Below are 21,993 nucleotides of genomic sequence, written 5' to 3'. Positions count from 1 at the left end.
CTTATGTTCACTACAATTTGTGATCATAAAATTATCGTTCAAAGACTCAAAGTTGTTTTTTATCGACAATTGCCGATAATATTTCGCAGCCAGCGTGGTGATAAAGGACAGCTTTTTCACCCAAAAATGAAAGATCCAAGGAGGTTTGGAGAAACCATGTTGAAAATAACAACAGAACAAGAACTCCAAACAGAGGATATGGAGTTTCTCAAGGTAACTCTACATCACAGAGATATAGAGTTAGAAAATAAGGTATCCCTTGAAGATGTCAAAAAGAGGCTCAAAGAAAGTTACAATGAGCACTCTTTGGCATGGTGGGATAGAAATCAACTCAAAGCCAGTCTTACTCTAAAAGAAGGCAAAGAGTATGAATTCGTCAAATATAAGTCTATCCCGATGAACATAACAGATCAAAGGGATATGAGAATGATTATCAAGGAACATTTGGACCTTGGTCTAATCAAAGAAGGAGTTTCACCATATAGCAGCCCAGGATTTTTGGTCAGAAATCATGGTAAAATAAAAAGAGGAAAACCCAGGTTAGTTATTAATTACCAAGGTATTAATAAAATCATGGAGTTTGATGGGTACTTCATACCCAGTAGAGAGCATCTAATTAGCTGTATACGAAATGCTAGAGTGTTCTCAAAATTTGATTGTAAGTCTGGATTCTACCAGATAAGAATGGAAGAAGGCAGTAAGAAATTCACAACCTTCTCTACTCCACAATGACACTATATTTGGGAAGTTATGCCTATGGGATTTGTTACGCCTTAAACGCATACAAATCTCGTGTTATGAGATTAATGTTTTTAATGCATTAACAAATCTCATATTATTATGTTTTGATGATTAAAAAACTCGGTTAATTGTTACTAACCATTTAAAGTGAGACTTTGCAGATTAGATCATATTAACAATCAAATTCTTGGAAGTTACTTTGAAGTTGTAAAAGAAATGGACAAGGACAAGCCAATATTATAAAGCAGAAACTTGCAAAATTCACCGGGCACTTTCCAGTCATCCAAATCAGATCTCCAACAGTGAAAATCAAGATCAGGATGTTCTCAAGCTTCTCTACAAATTTCATAGCAATCCAACGGCTGGATATGGAGATATGATTTTTTTTAACAAAGCTGCACAGTACTTACTTCTGCAAGGAATGAACTATGAAGACTCAACTTCAGAAAATACCTGGGAATGCTTCGGTTATTAAAATCCGATCTCTACCGATCACATGGATTTCCATGATGTTATAAAGTCTGTATCCAAATTTCAAATCAATCCAACGGCTGGATATGGAGTTATGATTTTTTCAAATATGTTGAACAGTAGCTATTTCTGCAAGGAGCTAACTGCTGAAGTATCGGATTCAGAAGACTACTGGAATCGATGGAGGCATCCAAATCCAATCTCCACCAATCACTATCAATATCAGGATGTTACAAAGATTGTGTGTTAATTTCAGGCCAATCCAACGGATGGATTGTGAGATTCGAATTTTTGAAAAGTAATGCTCAGAACAAAAGCGAGAACGTGATGTTGCGACTTCCGAGATTTACTGGACGTGTTTGATTCTTTCAAATTCAATCTACACCGTTCATATTGAAGATTGAGATGTTTTCAAGCGACTGTCCAAATTTGAGCTCAATCCAACGGTTAGATTGAGAGATATGATTTTTCCACAAAATCTGCTCAGTGCTGGAAAAAGAAGGCAGCGGCGCCTACACTTTGTCTCTACTCCTTGGCTTCCCAATAAACGCTCCAAGCACACAAATTCAAATTCAAATCTTTGCCAACTATAAATAGAGGCTTGCCAAGACCATTTAGAGACATCCCAACTCATTTCTTCTCTCATTTGCAAGCAATATTCTCTCTACCAAAGTGCTCAATCAATATTTGAGAGTTATTTGTGAAAATAGTTTGTGAGTTGGTTGTGCTATTGTTGTAAACACTTAGTGTGAAGCCAAGTGTATTGTGAGATTGTTGTAAACACTTGAGTGTGAAGCCAAGTGTTTTTGTTGAGGCTATCCTTGGAGCCATTAAGGCCAAGTGTTCGAGTTGTATCGGCGCGGTGATCGTGTTGAGTTGTAAAGGCTATCCTTGGAGCCATCAAGGCCAAGTGTTCGAGTGCTAGTGGATCCTTGGTTAATCGTACTTAACCAAGAAGGGGAGACGTAGACAATTTATCGTCGAACTTCCATAAACAATTCATATCTCTCTTTTACTGCTTTATTTACTTTACGCATTTATTTACCGCTTTATATTTGATTGCTTTACTAGTCTTCCGCTTGCGTTTAGTATAATCGCTTTAAATTGCTAAAGTTGCCAAAGAACCTAATCCCCCCCCCCATTAGGTTCTAACAAGTGGTATCAAAGCCATTTGAAAATACTTTTCAAAACCTTTTTATGGCAAATCTAGCAAGTGATTATGCTCAAGGGCAATCTACTAATCGTCCTCCTCTTTTCAATGGCATAAACTACGGGTATTGAAAAAATCGTATGTCCCTATATATCCAATCCGTAGACTATGACCTATGGAAAGTGACGGTGAAAGGTCCCTATACACCTATGAAAATAGTTGATGGGGTTGAAATTCCTAAGGGAATGGATGACTTTTCAAAAGAGGACATGAAATTAATTTCGCAAAATGCTAAAGCTATGAATATCTTGCATTGTTTCTTAGATATGAACGAGTACAACCGGATATCGATGTGCTCATCTGCTAAAGAGATATGGGACAAGCTAGAGATATGTCACGAAGGCACCAACCAAGTGAAAGAAACAAAGATCGACTTACTCCAACTCAAATACGAAACATTTGAGATGGAATCCAACGAAGATGTTGACACCATGTTCCGAAGGCTTACTCAAATCATCAATGAGTTAGCACAATTGGGAGAACAATATCCTACCAAGCAAGTTTGGAGGAGAGCTCTTCGTGCCCTACCAAAAGAATGGGATGCAAAGAGAGCCATGTCATCATCGTCATCTTCTTCGACTTGTGTAGTCAAGGCTATCCCTTTGTGCTTGACATCTTCTTTCTTTGATTCTTTTCTTGTGGACACTTCTAACTCATGGGTTTTTAGGGTCCCATGTAGTTGATCAAGATCATAGGCGGCAGTGTCCCCTTTGTTGGATTTGATGATGGCGGTTCTCTTTGCATCCCATTCTTTTGGTAGGGCACGAAGAGCTCTCCTCCAAACTTGCTTGGTAGGATATTGTTCTCCCAATTGTGCTAACTCATTGATGATTTGAGTAAGCCTTCGGAACATGGTGTCAACATCTTCGTTGGATTCCATCTCAAATGTTTCGTATTTGAGTTGGAGTAAGTCGATCTTTGTTTCTTTCACTTGGTTGGTGCCTTCGTGACATATCTCTAGCTTGTCCCATATCTCTTTAGCAGATGAGCACATCGATATCCGGTTGTACTCGTTTATATCTAAGGAACAATGCAAGATATTCATAGCTTTAGCATTTTGCGAAATTAATTTCATGTCCTCTTTTGAAAAGTCATCCATTCCCTTAGGAATTTCAACCCCATCAACTATTTTCATAGGTGTATAGGGACCTTTCACCGTCACTTTCCATAGGTCATAGTCTACGGATTGGATATATAGGGACATACGATTTTTCCAATACCCGTAGTTTATGCCATTGAAAAGAGGAGGACGATTAGTAGATTGCCCTTGAGCATAATCACTTGCTAGGTTTGCCATAAAAAGGTTTTGAAAAGTATTTTCAAATGGCTTTGATACCACTTGTTAGAACCTAATGGGGGGGGGGGGGGATTAGGTTCTTTGGCAACTTTAGCAATTTAAAGCGATTATACTAAACGCAAGCGGAAGACTAGTAAAGCAATCAAATATAAAGCGGTAAATAAATGCGTAAAGTAAATAAAGCAGTAAAAGAGAGATAGGAATTGTTTATGGAAGTTCGACGATAAATCGTCTACGTCTCCCCTTCTTGGTTAAGTACGATTAACCAAGGATCCACTAGCACTCGAACACTTGGCCTTGATGGCTCCAAGGATAGCCTTTAAAACTCAACACGATCACCGCGCCGATACAACTTGAACACTTGGCCTTAATGGCTCCAAGGATAGCCTCAACAAAAACACTTGGCTTCACACTCAAGTGTTTACAACAATCTCACAATACACTTGGCTTCACACTAAGTGTGTACAACAATAGCACAACCAACTCACAAACTATTTTCACAAATAACTCTCAAATATTGATTGAGCACTTTGGTAGAGAGAATATTACTTGCAAATGAGAGAAGAAATGAGTTGGGATGTCTCTAAATGGTCTTGGCAAGCCTCTATTTATAGTTGGCAAAGATTTGAATTTGAATTTGTGTGCTTGGAGCGTTTATTGGGAAGCCAAGGAGTAGAGACAAAGTGTAGGCGCCGCTGCCTTCTTTTTCCAGCACTAAGCATATTTTGTGGAAAAATCATATCTCTCAATCTAACCGTTGGATTGAGCTCAAATTTGGACAGTCGCTTGAAAACATCTCAATCTTCAATATGAACGGTGTAGATTGAATTTGAAAGAATCAAACACGTCCAGTAAATCTCGGAAGTCGCAAAATCACGTTCTCGCTTTTGTTCTGAGCATTACTTTTCAAAAATTCGAATCTCACAATCCATCCGTTGGATTGGCCTGAAATTAACACACAATCTTTGTAACATCCTGATATTGATAGTGATTTGTGGAGATTGGATTTGGATGCCTCCATAGATTCCAGTAGTCTTCTGAATCCGATACTTCAGCAGTTAGCTCCTTGCAGAAATAGCTACTGTTCAACATATTTGCAAAAATCATAACTCCATATCCAGCCGTTGGATTGATTTGAAATTTGTATATAGACTTTAAAACATCATGGAAATCCATGTGATCGGTGGAGATCGGATTTTAATAACCGAAGCATTCCCAGGTATTTTCTGAAGTTGAGTCTTCATAGTTCATTCCTTGCAGAAGTAAGTACTGTGCAGCTTTGTTAAAAAAAATCATATCTCCATATCCAGCCGTTGGATTGCTATGAAATTTGGAGAGAAGCTTGAGAACATCCTGATCTTGATTTTCACTGTTGGAGATCTGATTTGGATGACTGGAAAGTGCCCGGTGAATTTTTCAAGTTTCTGCTTTATAATATTGGCTTGTCCTTGTCCATTTCTTTTACAACTTCAAAGTAACTTCCAAGAATTTGATTGTTAATATGATCTAATCTGCAAAGTCTCACTTTAAATGGTTAGTAACAATTAACCGAGTTTTGTAATGATCAAAACATAATAATATGAGATTTGTTAATGCATTAAAAACATTAATCTCATAACACGAGATTTGTATGCGTTTAAGGCGTAACAATCTCCCCCTTTTTGATGATCACAAAACTTGGTTAAATAGGGGAAATAAAAGTACAATATTAAATAAACAATTTAAATTTGCACAATATAATTGCAAGAATAAAACTATGCATAAATAAAACTCCCCCTTTTTTTATAGCATATTATTCTCCCCCTTAGTTAACCATTTATATTCTTCCCCTTTTTGTGATAATCAAAAAGGCTGGAAAATTAAATGAAAAAAATAGAAAATATGATTTCTAAATACAACACATAAATTCACATAATTAACAAAATATGAGTGTTTAATATTGAATAAATACAATTAATTTGTATTATCCAACATTAAATTTGCTCGAATTTTATATTAAGCTCCCCCTTAATATGACATTAAATTTATTTATGTCTTCAAATGATTACAATTCAATCATTCCAAGTTCACCACGCAAACGAATAAAAGTATTTTCATCTAGTGGTTTTGTAAAAATATCAGCAATTTGATTTGTCGTGTCAACATATTGAAGTTCAACTTCATTTCGTTCGATGTGGTCACGAATAAAATGATGACGAATGTCAATATGTTTGGTGCGCGAATGTTGAATCGGATTCTTTGTAAGACATATGGCGCTAGTGTTGTCACAGAAAATAGGGATTTTTGAAAAAGAGACGCCATAATCGAGCAATTGATGCTTCATCCAAAGAATTTGCGCACAACAACTACCGACAGCCATATATTCGGCTTCGGTCGTTGATAACGCAACACAGTTTTGCTTTTTGGAAAACCAAGAAACCAAACAGTTTCCTAAAAAGAAACAGGTTCCACTAGTGCTTTTTCGGTCCACCTTATATCCACCAAAGTCGGCATCACAGTAAGCTTTTAAATCAAAGAAAGAATTTTTCGAATACCACAAGCCGAGATTTGGAGTATTTGAAAGATATTTAAAAATGCGTTTTAAGGCGAACAAATGTGATTCCTTTGGACATGATTGAAATCGTGCACACAGGCAAGCACAAAGGGATAGCCTTGACTACACAAGTCGAAGAAGATGACGATGATGACATGGCTCTCTTCGCAAGAAAATTCAAGAAATTCATGCGAGGAAACAAATTCAAAAAGGACAAGAAACCTGAGAAAGAAGTGACCTGCTACAACTGTCAACAACAAGGTCACTACGCCAATGAATTCCCACTCAAGAAGAAAGTGGACAAAGGAAAGAAGAAAACCCTACTAGCTACCTGGAGTGATAGCGACGACGACGACGAGGAAGCAAACCTCTGCTTAATGGCTAAAAGTGATGACATCGTCTCTGACGACGATGACGAGGTACCTACTTACGATGAACTCTTACATGTTTATAAAGATATGTTTGATATGGTTAAGGTTCTTAGAAAAGAGAATAGAAATCTTAAAAAGGAATTAGAAACTAAGGAGCATGATAACCTTAGACTTAAGGATGACTTAGATCACTTAGAAAAATCTTTCGATAAATTCAATGTGAGTAGCAATAAATTGAACAACCTACTTAGCATGCAGAAATGTAGCTTTGATAAGGGAGGAATAGGCTATGGTAAAAACTCTATAGACTTTGCTAGTCTAATAGCTAAAGCTAAAATGAGATCACCCCCTACTTGTTCTTATTGTTGCAAATCTGGTCATGTTAGACATAAATGCAGATCATTGAAATATCAATATGTTCAAAAGAGCTATATGAAATGGAGGCCTAAGAGTACTTAACAACTCATTAGTCGGCATTATGAAATCACAATCTAAGGGAGTTCAATATAGACCGGCTTAAAAATGCCTTGACTTGCGGCTGGTCTCCCTGTTGAACGTTGCTCTGTCCAAGGAAATAGGTTTTTAAAGTGGCCATATGCCCTACCTACTACTGGGAGCACTCTTGGAAAGTGGCGATGATGTTGCTATGAGAGACTGAACTCTTAGAAGTCTATTTTGTATCTCTCTTTTCTAACATTGTGGACCCAAAAGAACTAAAGGGTACCAAAATCAATTATTTTCAGGGAAACAAGAAAAATGCTCTCCCTAGCATATGGTATCTAGACAATGGATGTTCTAGACATATGACGGGGAACAAGGATCTTCTTCAATCAATCAAACCAAAGGAGAAGGGGACTGTTACCTTTGGAGACAACAGCAAAGGAGTAATTGAAGGCATCGGCTCAATAGGTATATCTAATTCTTGTCTAATTGATGATGTACTCCTAGTGAAAGGACTTAAGCATAATCTACTAAGCATAAGTCAATTGTGCGATAGAGGTTATGAAGTCAAATTCACTTCCCAACACTGCACTGTATCATTTATTAGTGACAAATCCATAAATTTCAAAGGATATAGAAGTGAGAACGTTTACAAGGTCTCTTTAAATAATTTATCTTTATCAAATATAAAAAGCCTTGTATCCGTGAATGTTGATGACAACATTCTTTGGCATAGACGATTGGGTCATGTTGGTCCTAGTACCATCGAAAAACTTTTAAAACTTGACTTAGTCGTTGGTATGCCAAAACTTGATTTGAAACTTGATTCTGTTTGTGATGCGTGTCAATTTGGCAAACATACAAGAGAATCTTTTAAAAGCAAAAATTTTGTATCCACTTCTATGCCCCTTGAACTTCTCCACCTAGATCTATGTGGTCCCTCGAGGAACGCTAGTTTAGGAGGAAAGCTTTATGCGTTTGTCATTGTAGATGATTTTTCACGTTACACGTGGACATTGTTTTTAGCTCACAAAAATGATGCCTTTGAGTATTTTAAAACTTTTGCTAAACGAGTTGAGAATGAGAAAAATCTTTCAATAAAACAGATCCGTAGTGACCACGGAACTGAATTTCAAAATGAGAATTTTTCAAACTTTTGTATAGAAAAAGGCATCGGTCACAATTTTTCTTGTCCTAGGACTCCTCAACAAAACGGGGTCGTTGAGAGGAAAAATAGGACACTAGTAGAGATTGCAAGGACCATGTTATGTGAGCATTCTCTACCAAAATATTTTTGGACTGAAGCAATGAACACTGCCTGTTACATCATCAATCGCGTATCAATAAGGCCAATTCTCAAGAAAACTCCATACGAGTTATGGAGGGAGAGAAAGCCTAACATTTCATTCTTTCGGGCTTTTGGATCTAAGTGCTTCATTCTAACAGGATTGACCAATGCACCCCAAATATTTCAAAGAAAGATGGATAATCTTTTTAAAGATTATTTCAACTTTATGTTTGTTTATATTGATGATATTCTTATAGCATCAAAAAACATAGACGAACATGTTAAACACTTAGAGATTTTCTCTAAGATTTGTAAAAAAGAAGGACTGGTTTTATCTGAAAAGAAAGCAGTCATAGCAACAAGAAAAATTGAATTCCTTAGTATTGAGATTGATGAAACTGGAATAATTCTACAACCTCATATTGTGGAAAAGGTAAAGAATTTTCCAGATAAACTCAAAGATGTAAAATAACTCCAGAGTTTTCTAGGAGTAGTTAATTTTGCAGGGATGTTCATAAACAACCTAGCAATGTATAGAAAGGTGTTCAGTTCTTTGTTAAAAAAGGATGTCAGGTTTATATGGACCGATGACCATACTAAAGGGGTAAACCAATTAAAGGAGATATGCAAGAATCTCCCAAAAATGGCTATACCCGTAGATGAAGATGATCTGATATTATTCACAGATGCCAGTGATGATTGGTGGGCAGCTGTCCTTACCAAGATCACTCCAGATGGAGAAATACCATGCAGATACTGTAGCGATCTTTTTTCAGAATCAGAGGCCATCAGATGGCATATCAACGAGAAGGAATTTTATGCAGTTAAAAGGGCTTTTGAAAAATGGCCATTATTTTTACTTGCTAAAAAATTTACGCTGAAGGATGATAACACCCAGGTAAAAGCATTCTTAAGAAATAAGATTGAATCTAAACCTGAGAAAGCTAGGTTATTAAGATGGCAAGCATTATGTCAAAATTATATTTTTGATATTGTTATTATTAAATCTCATGAAAATATTCTTGCAGATTTCTTAACAAGAGATGGAAGGCAGTGACGTGGATTCCATCATGAAAATGCAGAGGCATCTCAGGGAACACCTTGGGTTGCTTCAAACCGAGTTCAACCAGTTAGTCATTAATGCTGAAATGGCTGGCAGGTTACAACAAGCTGATCGGATCAAAGTATCTAATCGAATTACTTGATGTATGCAAGCTCAAACTCAACTATGAGCTGCTATTCAAGGGCCAATTGTTAAGGCTATAGAGAAACCATTGGTTTCTCATAAACAGGAAAAGTTAAAATCATGGTTTTACAAGAAGAAAAAACACAGCCACTGGTTGTAGAACAAAGGGTTGAAGATTCCAAAACCCAAGAAACAAGTGCTAATCTATCATCAGCTTTTGATGAATTGGATGAAGCAACAATTGATGAGAATAATTCATCAAGTCAACCCTCCGCCTCTGGGGTAAAAGAGGAAGAGATCAATCTTAGGCCCAACATTGACAAGGGTAAATCTAAGATTGATACTAATCCAGCTATTATTTTTCCATTTCAGGTTTATCAACAGAAGTGGGAGAAATTAAAGACAAGGAGTGAAATCAACCCAAATACTTGCAGAGTTGATGTTGCAGGAATATATCCAAGGGTTTGGCTAAAAAACAATGTCAATCCTAAGGATGTAAAACTCTGGTATGAATTTGGGGCTTTGGCCTCAGTTTATACAACGTCACCAAGCTTCCCGGAGATATCACAGTTACCAAAATGGATCCCAGAAGCAGTCCAAGAAACATGGACAAATAATGATCATTTGTCCAGAGGAGATGTGCTAGAACTATATTTCTTCAGTGCAGCTCCAGAGCCAACAGGGAAAGGATCACATGAACCCTTTCATTTCATCAAGCTAAGGAGACCTGATATGACGGGCCATAAATTTATCAAGGATCCTAAAGCTGAAGAAATACCTTTGGTGTCCACTTTTGGAGAAAATGAAATCTCAACCAGAAGGGCATGGGGTATTTGGGTCTGTCTCACCGAGATGGACAAAGTCAAATTTTCGTTCAAATTCTACCAGAATTCTGTGAATGGATCGTTCCTGTTAAATACAATGACAGGAAAAACTACAGCTTTCGCGGAAGAACTCTTCGAAAAGAAGAGAAACTTTTTGTGGAACAACAAGCTGCCGGGGAGTAAAGAAACTCGCCGAAAATTTTGTAACATGGCTCACATAGGAAGATGGTCTGAGGTTATCTGCCCAGAATGTCCTGATCAGAAGGAGCCAGAGTTCGAAAAAACATTCAAACCCCGAACGGATCGAAAAGATTTTTCCGAGACAAGCAAAGGTGGACAGGGACCACCAAAGATGCGTTTTTTCAGGGGACCACTACAAAAGCAGAAGATGCCCCGACAACAATAAAGAAGACATGTGAGGAGCATAAATTCAAAAGAAAAAGGACGACATGTGACTCCTCCACCAACAAACGATGCCATCAATAATGGCATAACAGGACAAGGTGAATAACGGGTGACTCATCCACTAGCTAAAGATGCCATTAATAATGGCATAAAAGGACAAGACAAACAACTGTAAGATTCCCTGAAGTTTCTCGGTAAAACGAGTGGAACCTCAGCTATAAATACAAGCGTTCAAGGAAGCTGAAGACATCGATCATTCCCTTCAGTTTTCTTACAAATAAATTGTTGTAATGTTTTTCTTTCTATTGATATAAGTTTTCGTTTATGTATTTCAAGAACAAGGCTACTATGAGTAGCTAAACAAGTTGTTTTCTCCTCTTCAAAGGAGTTGATTTATGTAATAATATTATGTCTGAATAATTTTTCTAAAGTCTCTTGTTCTTTCATGCTCATATTTTATAATTAAATTCATATACCATACGCCTTAAGGTAGAAAACGAATTAAGGCTGTGCTGGGTGTCGTTCAAGGAGCTTGTGCAGAAACCATCTGTTGCGACTGCGTGGTTGGAGTGTGAGGAGCACTTCGTAAAACTCGGCAGGTATGACCCGACGACACTATGGTCAAAGAGGTTTTTGAATTTAATTCATCTTATGAAAGCATGTTGGACCCTAATCCAGAGTATATCGGCTGGAAATCTTGCGTAACCGATAGTTCGGCTTAGCCTGAACTGGTTCGATAGGTAAAACAATGTCACATACAAATGATTAAATGCTAAACACTTTATTAAAACAAATTTAGGGACCACTAGAAAGTTGAAACAAAGAAATTGGAGTTTAGGGAGTTAAGAGAAATAAATATTTGGGTTTGGGAATTTTAAAATAATTTGCCCGTTTTTCAACACACTAAATATTTTCAGTTTTCTGGTAAATATATATCAGAAAGATAGATTTGAAATTGATGGGCAAACAAAAATAGTTTAGTTAAATAATTTCGCAAAGACACGCACTCGTTTTTTAATTAGGGTTTTTTAAGAACGGAGGAGACGCAGGACGATTGTTGGATTCATAAAGGACCCCATAATTTTCCATCCCATTCTGCTTCTTTCTCGAATTCGAAGATTTGAGACAATTTCCTGCTTCGTTACTTTCCGAGACGCGTCACTCTTTGTGTTTGGAAAAAAAACTCCCTGAAATGGGAAGAGGGAAATTCAAGGGCAAGCCCACTGGCCGCCGCCAGTTCTCTACACCTGAACAAATGAGTATGTCTTCTAATTCTTTTTGCTTCTGTGAAAATTAATCTTTTTTAGAGATCTGATTGATTAATGATTTATGGTCCCGATAGGAAGCGGATGCTTCTTAAAAAATCGAAGGCTTGTTGAATATGTTGCTAGTGTTCTAACTTCTTTCCGATCATTTATTGCATTGTTTTTGTATTTTGGTTTTATTTATTATTTGGTTATGTTTGCGTACGTTTGTTTATTTGTTTGCTTTTACTTTTTTTTCTCATGTTTTGAAAATTCTAGTGTCATTGGGAGATTTTAGTTAGGCTTCCACCGGAGTGCAGATTGATGTTTTTGTGATTCGTTTGCTTGTAAATGGAAATGCGAATTTCGCAGTTTTGTTGGGTTTTCCTGCTGTTACTGTATGTGGTACTGTTGCTTTCGATTATGGGTTATTTTATTTTATTTAATTTTTAGTTTGTGATATCCTAACCAACTGTGACTTGGTTCCTTTTTTGCATAATAAATTCAGTGTCGGGTACATCTGCTTCCCGTCCTCGCACATTCAAAAAGGTAACATCTAGCGTTCCTTTAAATTTTGTAGACACTGACTAATGCGATCTTGTAAAGAACTTTCAAGGCCATGACGTCGTCTTTAATGCCTGTGTGAAGCATCTAACAGTTGTTTTAAATTGTACTATAACAGTTGACTTGAATCTTAAATTGACTTTTAATAAATGCTAAGATCATGTTATGCATGGCCATGACATGTTTACTATCCTTTAGAATGACAATATGAATTGACTAAGTATTGTTTTTAATTGGACCAATTCAATTGAAATTTATTTAATTAAATGCCATGTATTTTGTAATTGGTCGAAGCGTCCCTGGTAAGTTCATTATTCCCCAGTACTTCTCAATGTTGGAAGTAGACGGATTTTAGGTTTTGCAAGAGTGCATGTCTTCTTAGGAGCTAATTAAGGTACTTCTACTGGTTTCTTTAACATGTCTTTTTATGTTTCTTGCCAGTTCATTTTCTAGTGCACCTTTATTGACAAATATCAATTATGTTGATAAATGAAAGATCTGCCATAATTGTGCCCCGCATCAGCCATCATGTGCCCTTCCTTTTCATGTAGTTTTCATTTTCTTACCAACTTATACTAGTGTTATGGCAGGAAGTAGTTGAAGTGGAAGAAGATGAGAGGTCTGATGAAGAGTCTGAAGAGGGGTCTGAGAATGAATCTGAAGTCAGTACATTGTGGTTGTATTTTAGTAGGCTTTGTTTTAGACGAAATTGCAAGCTATCAGCATATGCTCCAGCTTTTTAATTATCTATTCACAGAAACCAAAAGGAGCAGAAGGTGTCATTCAGATTGAAAATCCCAACTTGGTGAAGTCGAAGAATCTAAAAGCACGTGACGTTGACGTGAGTTCGAGTAATTTGACTATTTTCTCAATAGCTGTCCTTGTATGATCCATAAACTTTTATTTCTGCAGTTAGAGAAAACAACTGAGCTTTCAAGGCGTGAAAGGTCAGTGAATTTGCATTGATGATACCCATTAGATTATTGTACATTCTTTGTTTTGCTTCTGTATTTGGAGAAAAATCTTTAAAAATGGAATTATTAAGAATTAATTTACTAGCGAGCAAACTGCAATACCTGTTTACCATAGTCAGCATTTTGCCAATGTGGGAAATGCTGCCATTGTTCTTTTCTTTTAATGTGATTGCTGCCGGTTTTCGTGTCCTCTATTACTCCTTTTGGTTACTTCCCTAATAAAAACTTTTTACATTTTTTTGTCCTCTGCATTAGAAATTTCCGAAGAACACTCTTTTATGTCCTTTTACTTGGTATAGCGAAAGCACTTTAAGTTCCCCATTTGCAGCAGCTTGGATGAGTTTTTTTTATTCTCCTTTTAAAATGTTCAAAGTTTCACGAGTCAATTTAGGTGATCTAGTGATTGCAAGAATTAAACTTGAGAAGATGCTATTATTCGTTTCATGATTTATAACTGTGAATGGTCCTATTATAACTTGCATGAAAACTTTGTTGTTGTCAGGGAAGAGATTGAAAAGCAGAGAGCACATGAAAGGTACATGAAGCTGCAGGAACAAGGGAAAACGGAACAGGCGAAGAAAGATTTAGGTATTTTTTTTTCCAACTTCCGAGCGCAATTGTGCATTATCCTTGTTATGTTATCCTTGACACATCTATGGATCATGGCAACTTTTCTTTGATAATGGTTACCACTTTCTTGTTAGATAATCCATATCTAAAAAGTTAGCAGTGTGAATATAACTTTGCTTTGCCATTCTTATGCATATAAAGTGTTGCACAACCAATTTATCAGTGATCGAAGTTAGGATCTATTTAACTTCCTGAGCTTTCTGATTATCTGAAAGTTCTTATTGCGTACGGGGTTACTAGAGTTTCATAGGTTTTCAGAAAAAAACATATATAGAACTTAGGATCTACGGCTTTGCTTGTGTTTTGCCTACTCAACCTTCCTTTTCATTTCAAGGAACTTCTATTGTCCATTATTTTTTATTTCTAATGGACTGGATCTAATCATGTTCTACTGCTATGTTATTGCAATATTTTGGTTTGAACATATTATTTCGTTTAGAGCTATCAATTCATTAACATCTGGCGCTTACATGTGAACAAAGCATCATAATGATTTTTAATGCATCATAAACAATTTTGTCTGACAAGGTATTATAACGAATTTTATGCCTTTTGGAATATTCTTCTCTGGATTACTTGCAGATCGTCTGGTTCTTATACGTGAACAAAGAGCGGAAGCTGCTAGGAAGCGGGAGGAGGAGAAAGCTGGTATATGTCTGAATCTACCAGCTGACTAATAATCAATTTACTCCCTCTTTGCCGACCATACTCACATCTTTTCTGAATTTTCTATTTATCCATGTAGCAAAAGAACAAAAGAAGGTTGAAGCTCGCAAATGAGTTCGATGTTTTAGAACAGGTGCATTTTGGGTACATGGAACCACTTTTAGTCAGCGACTAGTATATTATCATGTTGGTGATTTGTCTATCCCCATTTCTCATCTGTTATTGTGTTTGGAGAGAGCGTAATACGAGTTCTATTCATTTTCCACCATTTGTATTTGGCGCACTAGATATTACTATATCTAGGCATCAATACTGCAAGCACTGAAGCACATATATTATCGATTCTCATTTTGTATTTCTGAATTTTGACGAGAAATTTAGCAAAATGATATTTGGTTGGGGAATCATGCTAGTTTCATTTCTGATCATGATTTTGTACCAGTTTTTGGAGTTGTGAGAAATTCTTAGCCCTTGGTTATATTACAATGTTCGACTTGTGCACCCAAGTACTTTTTTTATTAACGTGAAATATATGCAAATGACAGTTTGACCCAAATTTTGGATTTGACAATTATCGTTTGGCTACACGGATTTCAAGTTTAATTGTCTAGTTTTAGTACTCAAAAAATAAAGTATTAGTTCTATCGAACAAGGCTTTTGGTTTTCGATTTTTATGCATAAAATGATATCTAAGTATATGAAAATAATGACGGGAAATGGTTCGAATTTGAGTATAATTTGAAATATATTGAAAAAAAGGTTTTGATTTTGAGAATAATAATAAAATAAAAATTAAGTAAAAGTCTGTACTTGATCTTTTTTTTTATTTTTTTATTTGACATAAATCTCTCTGTTGTTAAAGTTCTGAACACCTCGTTGGCCTTATATTGTAATTAACTGAATTTGTTGAAATAAAAACTTTTTATCATTAATGATGATAATAATAATAATTTTTAATTTTTAATTTTTAAAAAATTTAGTGCCATCTCTCAAGAGTTTCTAAATGCGACGCCGTATTGAACTGCTCAACGAGTAGCTGGATACTCCTCCCGCAGTGAAAAGCCACACCGATGACCGACCAGAAAGCTAAAGATGCCAAACCCGCCGACAAAGCGGTGCCTACGACGGAGCCATCCAAAGTTCACGGCGGTGGAGGGCACCCACACAGAACCCACTATCCCAACCCTCCGGATTCGTTCAATCCGGACGCGGCGACTCTGAGAGATCAATGGCGTTTCGCGATTAGACAGTACAGCAGGTGGTATTCTCAAGCTTGGGGGACAGCTATTCTCGCAGGTCTTTCCTTTTTCGCTCTCGGTTGGATCATTAAAGGCTCCAATCCTCTACCTTCATTAACCGCCGGGACTACCTCCAGTAATAATAGAGAACAGGAGTCCGCCTCTTCCTCTAGTAACGGCAGGGATGGAGTTGCCACATCGGTTAATCGACCTGGATGATTGCGATTGGTTTGCTTTCACAACCCCTTTTATTTTGCGATGCCATTGATGGCTTTTATTCCTTATTACATTGTAATTTTGGTTTTCGATTTTCGCTTGCGTTAGCCCGACGTCTTTGACATTTCTGTTTTCTGTGTTTGGGATTTGGGGTGACTAACTAGTGTTTGCAAACACTACCTAAATATTGGTTTCCAAGAGATCAAACTCTCGAATTCTATGTTATTGATTGAATGATTCGGTTACATATCTAGAATAAATTTTCATTTGCTTTTAATTTACAAGAAATTCTGGCAATTAAGAAAGTGTTGGAACAACATATTTTAATTTTAGTCACTTGTTAGCTTTAATATCTTCAGAATCTTGCTCCAATATGCGGACAACCGAACACTTCTTATAATGTTGCTCGGTCGAGCCTGTTCCTATGGAACATTATAGTTGCTCCCTTTTTCAACCTATCATGGCTTTCTTCCTGATCGAGGCCTTTAATTTTCAGGACTTGCGTGGGTCATGGAGTAAATATGGCATGATTTTTTTATTGGCTAGCTAGTAGAATTGTGTCATTGATGATTGACCTCATGCTTCTTATCTTAAATACAAGATTTATGGATTTTAATTTAAGAGGCAACTGCATATATATGAATGAAAATTTACCTTGAAGCTTGAAGACATTTTTGTGGTCGCGTGGTTTTGGTTGCTTATGTCTCTTGCTCCTGTTTCTACATTCTAAATCGTAGCGGATTGAATGAAACTAGCAAGTAACAAAATTACGTTTTAACTCAGAAGAGTTTGATTCTACTACTGGTGTTGGATGCCTGAGAGAAGGAACTATAGTTCTATGGTTTACTAAGTTGATTTTGCAACATTTCTTGGCTTTGTTGATTTACATTCTTTCAGGTGATCATGAGAGGTTTTGAGCATTTTCCTTGCCAATCTATCAAATCTGAAGCCGCTGGAACTACGAGTAGGAGCATGCGTTCTATTATCGAATGGGAGTGTGGAAAAGGTAAATGAGGAAAAACGTGTGCACATTTTTGTCGTCTGAAGTGATTGTAGATGGAGAGTTACTGTGAGTTCTCGCAGCTCCATATGTAGTGCCTTCAAATCAAGTCACTTTTGTCTTCCTTTACCTCTTCTTTTGTCATCAAAACAAACCGAACAATGATATGGCACGGTGTTGTATGATTTGTATTTAGTCGTCCGCCAACTTGTTTTCAGTGACAGCTAAATGGCGGTATTCCCATCCTGGTTTTATTACAATATATCATCTTTTCTTGGAGGGGTGAGGATTTTGTTAGTTGTTTGATAATTTGAATAGCATAAATCACCATCGATAAATAGGTAATTGGCTGCCACCGAACTACAACTACTTCTCAAATGCACCACTCGTTTTTAAGTCTATGCCTCCGTAAGAATTCTTCGCATCAAATAATATTTTAATTTTATAGTTTATATATCTATTTACGTGTAAACTTATTTTATTCACCCAAGTACAATATACAGGATTTCATGTGTCATCTACACAGAGTCTTTTAGATTCAATTCAAGGGAATGATCAGGAAAATACTTTAAAACTTGGATTTTCAATAACATCAACTATGAGGATGTTTTAAATTCATTGACATTGATAAATAAATAATACAAAAACTCAGAATTGGGATGGAGACCAAAAATAAAAAAGATTCCCCACCACAAGAAAGAGTCAACATGAAGTAAGTGATTAAACAAAAAGATCTCAATCCAAATATGTCTGATATCACAAGAATCACAGCAGGTGCTTCCAACTCACAAAGAATCAAGACATTGCAACAAACAAACGAAAACCAAACTACAAGCAGCAAATGCTAAAGAATTCAAAGGAAAAGTATATGCCCTCCATAAAACAAGAAAAAAAAAACAGACCAGAAAGTAGCAATCTCAGTTATTTCTGTGTTACACGAATAATTAATCAGTCCAATTAGTTTAATGTGAATCTATTTGTAGTTCATGATCTACCACAAGTCAGGGAAATTTAACTCGAGTGATCACTAAAGTTCATGCATGCTGCAATCTATCCTTTTCTCTCCATGTCTTCGTCCTCTCTTAACTCCAATAGACCCCATTTTATCCATAGCCACCGCAAAATCTTGAAAAAACTTCGCGTTATCCTTAGCCAACGCCTGCACCAGAGGCTTTGTTCTTGGATCCAAAAACAGCACTTGATCAGAAGCTAAAACTCCCAGTTGACTCTCCAAATTTCCATAATAAGCATTGTCAAACAAGAATGGTGTCGTTACATCACATGGTGCTACAATATCAGTGTTCCCACCAAATCGTGGGCAAGACATTGTTAAGGCCTTGAGGAGCCTTGGATCAATGAAAGGATCGGGTTTAGTCGTGTTCTTGTAGTTGTACAGTCGTGCAAGAAAGTTCTTGCAATGCGCAAAACCGATGGTGTGCGCACCCGAGAGGGTTACCAGGTCTTCAAGTGTTAGGCCTTTGGATTTGAAGAGCTGGATTAGGTCATCTATGGTGGAGTTGGTGCGGGGGAGATTGGCGTTTACTCTTGTTGCCATTGATATTTTCCCATCCCACCTTCCTTTCTTTACTTGGTAGTATGGACCTCCCGCCTATAAAAAATGACAACACTTCAATCTGACAAGTATAAATTAACAAAATAATTTATCTCCTTGTTTTTTCATGCATTCACACACTTAACTCTTTGCTAGAAACTAAGTGATCTGCTACTGAGCTTAGTTGATTGGTTAAATTTGTTTATTATTTACCGGAAAGTTGGTTGAACTTGAATCTTGTTTTGTAATTGGCGGGTGTATTACTTTACTTAGTTACCAGAAGTTTGTGTAGTTAATTTAATATATAGGAAGTATACAAATCTACAAGAAAGTTTAGTGTGCATTTTATTCAAAAATCCCAGATAGAAAATTATCCATTAGTATTAATTGTCTTTCTTTAGAATTTGAAGTTTAAATGTCACCATCAAAGAACATGTGAAGCGCATATATTGCCGAGGCAAAAAGGTGGAGGTAAAGGCAGGAAAAAGCCAGTGTCTTGGGATATTTTTTTGCACATACCAAATGGATAAAGTCTCTTGCAGCAATCGCAAGGATATCTGCACATGATACCACTCCAGGGCACTTGCTCTCCACTAACGTTTTGGCCTTATTTATGCTATCAAACGCCTCCACTGCCAGCTCCTTGTTTTCATCCGCATCCCTTTCTGCCAACTCTTTGCTTCCTTGTTTCGTCGAAATAAGTACGGAGCCATCGCAACCCTTTTACAAGCACAACGAAAAGGAGAACGTTGGATTAATTCGAAAGCGTTGTTCATCATCATGCAAACAATTCCAGACTCTTTTCGCGGTGCTCGTGTAAAATTTGGTAATCAAATGTTATGTTTAAGCTGTCATAATGGGCTGGTGAGATTGTTGTGTGACTCAAAATTGTTGTCAAGATTTTGGTAGTGAACCATATGATATGAGCTATCACAGGCTCATCATGACACGAAGTTCGATGCATCACTCAAAATCATTCAAGATTTTGGCAATGAATCATCAATGATGATCTGAGCAATCAAGACATTTCGCATTAATGCAGAAGAAGTCATGGGCTTACTTCAACAAAGCAGTCATGGAAGAAGAGGCGAATGGTGGCAGGACCGGAGACGGGGACCTCTTTGAACTGCTGCGAGGTTACGGATGCAACAAGCTGATCAACCTGAGGGCAAGTCTTGGAGTAATAATCGACTGAAAGTAGGCGTTGCGGCCTAGGCCGGCGGGTTGAATTTGCTGTGACATTGGCTAAAGAGTGCTGTGTGGCCAAGTCCAGGAGGAAAATTATAAAGGTGAAAGAAATGGCAGCAAAGTTAGTGGAGGAGAAAGACATGAGAACTTATTGTTGGTTATAGTTTTGTGGGATGTAGAAGTTGCTAAGGGACAAATTGTATGACAGTGGATGCAGTGAATTCGAGCATAGTCAATGCCACATTATATATACTGCCTTTAATCAGCTGAAGTGACCTTATTAAATAGGGAGAATCAACACCCGTGAAGTTTACATTAATGAAACTTTATACGCATTTTCTTTTATTCAACCTTTTTTCCCAAACAAAAGAAGCCAAAAAATTGATTACATGGAGTTGGTTAGACTTGATAAATTTGAAAGCAAGTTGCATACGTTTAATGCCTTCATCGATCAAATTCCAGAAGCCCGCTCGAACACGAACTCGAACTCGAACTCTTCAGTCGTACTCGTTATCCCCTTTGCCATGCTAGCTATTGAGCATGTAACAGCACAATTTAATACACGCATGTGCAACTAAATCTGTATATTGTTTTTAGCACATACCAATAAAGTTCACGAGTACTTTTACCATTCATTTCAAGCAATAGTAGTCATTAATAAGACCTGTCTCAGAATTCAGAGCCCCCTCAAACAATATTGACACACAGGTACATTACATACATTATCTTTTTCAGCATTAAACTTTTTAAAGAAATTGTCCGATTCTAATATATATACATGCACGAACTTTAACATTGCTCCCCAACCAATCCCATTAATTAGTGATCGTATCACAAGTTGCTTTCTCGGCAAACAATGTCATTAATTAATTTCCAATTGCCTAGCTTTCTTGTTTATCTTGGCTTGAAAATTAGAAGCCTTTTGGTGTGTGTTTTGTGAAAGATATATGTGGACCAACTCCATTCATCTCCAAATTCTTTTAATTGGGACTGCCACATTCTATGGTCATGGAAAATGGACCTTTTCATCCACTATTTTGTTTTATAATTATTTTCTTTTTAGATGCAAACAAGATCCAATTAAAACATACTTTTACTCCAAATCTCTTGTCAAAGGTAGGGGTGAGCAAAACTCCGCAATTCAGCAGGATTATTCTTTGTTGTTGTATGTTTTGACTTAGTCGATTCAATTATTTCGATTATTACAGATAGGGTGACGACTGTTCAAATGTTCACATACTCCACTAATTCAAACACTTCTTATGCTCATAATTTTTAATTTCATTCTTACATATGTTAATGTTTGCTCCTTTGTGAAGATTTATGAATTAGTGTGGACCGAGGGCAATACTGATAACTCGAGTGAGGACACTTACTTCAACATGTACTAAAATTATTGATTGTTCAGAATTGCTTTCCAAATTTTAGATCTTGATATCAGATGAGTTATAAGTCATGAGCAAAATTATAGACTTTTAAACTTCTTTAAACTTTTGTCCTAAATGGCCATTTCTTGAAAGCCAAATGAGCGTTTATATATATACCAGAGATTTTTGTATATATGGGCTCATTTAAAACATCTCCGTCCCCGAATTCAATCTCGATCCACATACTCGCACCAATCCACATTAATTCTTATCGGAGATTTCCCGTACCCATACTCGCGGGGACCAAGTTTCCATCCCCATAACCAAAAATATATATATATATATATATATATATATATATATATATATATATATATATATACATATATTATGAATAAATTTTATTATATTATAATATATATATATATGAATTAGTAAATTTTATTATATAAAAATTATAATTCAATTTTATAATAAAATACCTAAATATTTTGGGTCAAATTTTTTCTTATAATATTAACTTTTAAAATTAATAAAAATATTTTAAATACAAAATCTTTCTATGAATCAAATTTATTATTTTAAAG

General features: G+C 36.5%; 3 protein-coding genes across 3 annotated transcripts; 2 read left to right on the top strand and 1 right to left on the bottom strand.

Moving 5' to 3' along the window:
- Positions 1-11,738: 11,738 nt before the first annotated feature.
- Positions 11,739-15,200, top strand: LOC140889388 (uncharacterized). Its single transcript, XM_073297103.1, has 8 exons — positions 11,739-12,026; positions 12,520-12,560; positions 13,166-13,237; positions 13,333-13,416; positions 13,488-13,522; positions 14,052-14,137; positions 14,762-14,827; positions 14,925-15,200. Exons 1-8 carry the CDS (start codon positions 11,960-11,962, stop codon positions 14,957-14,959), a joined length of 486 nt encoding a protein of 161 aa, XP_073153204.1. The 5' UTR covers positions 11,739-11,959; the 3' UTR covers positions 14,960-15,200.
- Positions 15,201-15,833: 633 nt separating this feature from the next.
- LOC140875071 (uncharacterized) lies at positions 15,834-17,561 on the top strand. The gene is made up of 2 exons (XM_073278615.1): positions 15,834-16,311; positions 17,197-17,561. Exon 1 carries the CDS (start codon positions 15,916-15,918, stop codon positions 16,300-16,302), a length of 387 nt encoding a protein of 128 aa, XP_073134716.1. The 5' UTR covers positions 15,834-15,915; the 3' UTR covers positions 16,303-16,311; positions 17,197-17,561.
- A 624-nt stretch (positions 17,562-18,185) lies between these two features.
- LOC140876065 (peroxidase 19) lies at positions 18,186-20,296 on the bottom strand. The gene is made up of 3 exons (XM_073279919.1): positions 19,912-20,296; positions 19,371-19,571; positions 18,186-18,908 (listed from the first exon to the last, which is right to left on the bottom strand). Exons 1-3 carry the CDS (start codon positions 20,179-20,181, stop codon positions 18,327-18,329), a joined length of 1,053 nt encoding a protein of 350 aa, XP_073136020.1. The 5' UTR covers positions 20,182-20,296; the 3' UTR covers positions 18,186-18,326.
- Positions 20,297-21,993: the final 1,697 nt, after the last annotated feature.

This window comes from Henckelia pumila, chromosome 1 (genome assembly GCF_033568475.1).
Source record: "Henckelia pumila isolate YLH828 chromosome 1, ASM3356847v2, whole genome shotgun sequence".
NCBI lineage: Eukaryota > Viridiplantae > Streptophyta > Magnoliopsida > Lamiales > Gesneriaceae > Henckelia > Henckelia pumila.
This window is presented reverse-complemented; position numbering and strand designations above follow the sequence as displayed.

What these genes read in the sequence shown, in the direction of transcription:
- LOC140889388 (XM_073297103.1), top strand. Translation starts at nt 11,960, where the DNA reads ATGGGAAGAGGGAAATTCAAGGGCAAGCCCACTGGCCGCCGCCAGTTC. An exon ending in CTCTACACCTGAACAAATGA is followed by an intron (nt 12,027 to 12,519) that starts GTATGTCTTCTA and finishes TAATAAATTCAG; the next exon opens with TGTCGGGTACATCTGCTTCC. An exon ending in ACAGGCGAAGAAAGATTTAG is followed by an intron (nt 14,138 to 14,761) that starts GTATTTTTTTTT and finishes GATTACTTGCAG; the next exon opens with ATCGTCTGGTTCTTATACGT.
- LOC140875071 (XM_073278615.1), top strand. Translation starts at nt 15,916, where the DNA reads ATGACCGACCAGAAAGCTAAAGATGCCAAACCCGCCGACAAAGCGGTG.
- LOC140876065 (XM_073279919.1), bottom strand. Translation starts at nt 20,181, where the DNA reads ATGTCTTTCTCCTCCACTAACTTTGCTGCCATTTCTTTCACCTTTATA. An exon ending in TCCATGACTGCTTTGTTGAA is followed by an intron (nt 19,572 to 19,911) that starts GTAAGCCCATGA and finishes TGCTTGTAAAAG; the next exon opens with GGTTGCGATGGCTCCGTACT. An exon ending in CAAGAGACTTTATCCATTTG is followed by an intron (nt 18,909 to 19,370) that starts GTATGTGCAAAA and finishes CATTTTTTATAG; the next exon opens with GCGGGAGGTCCATACTACCA.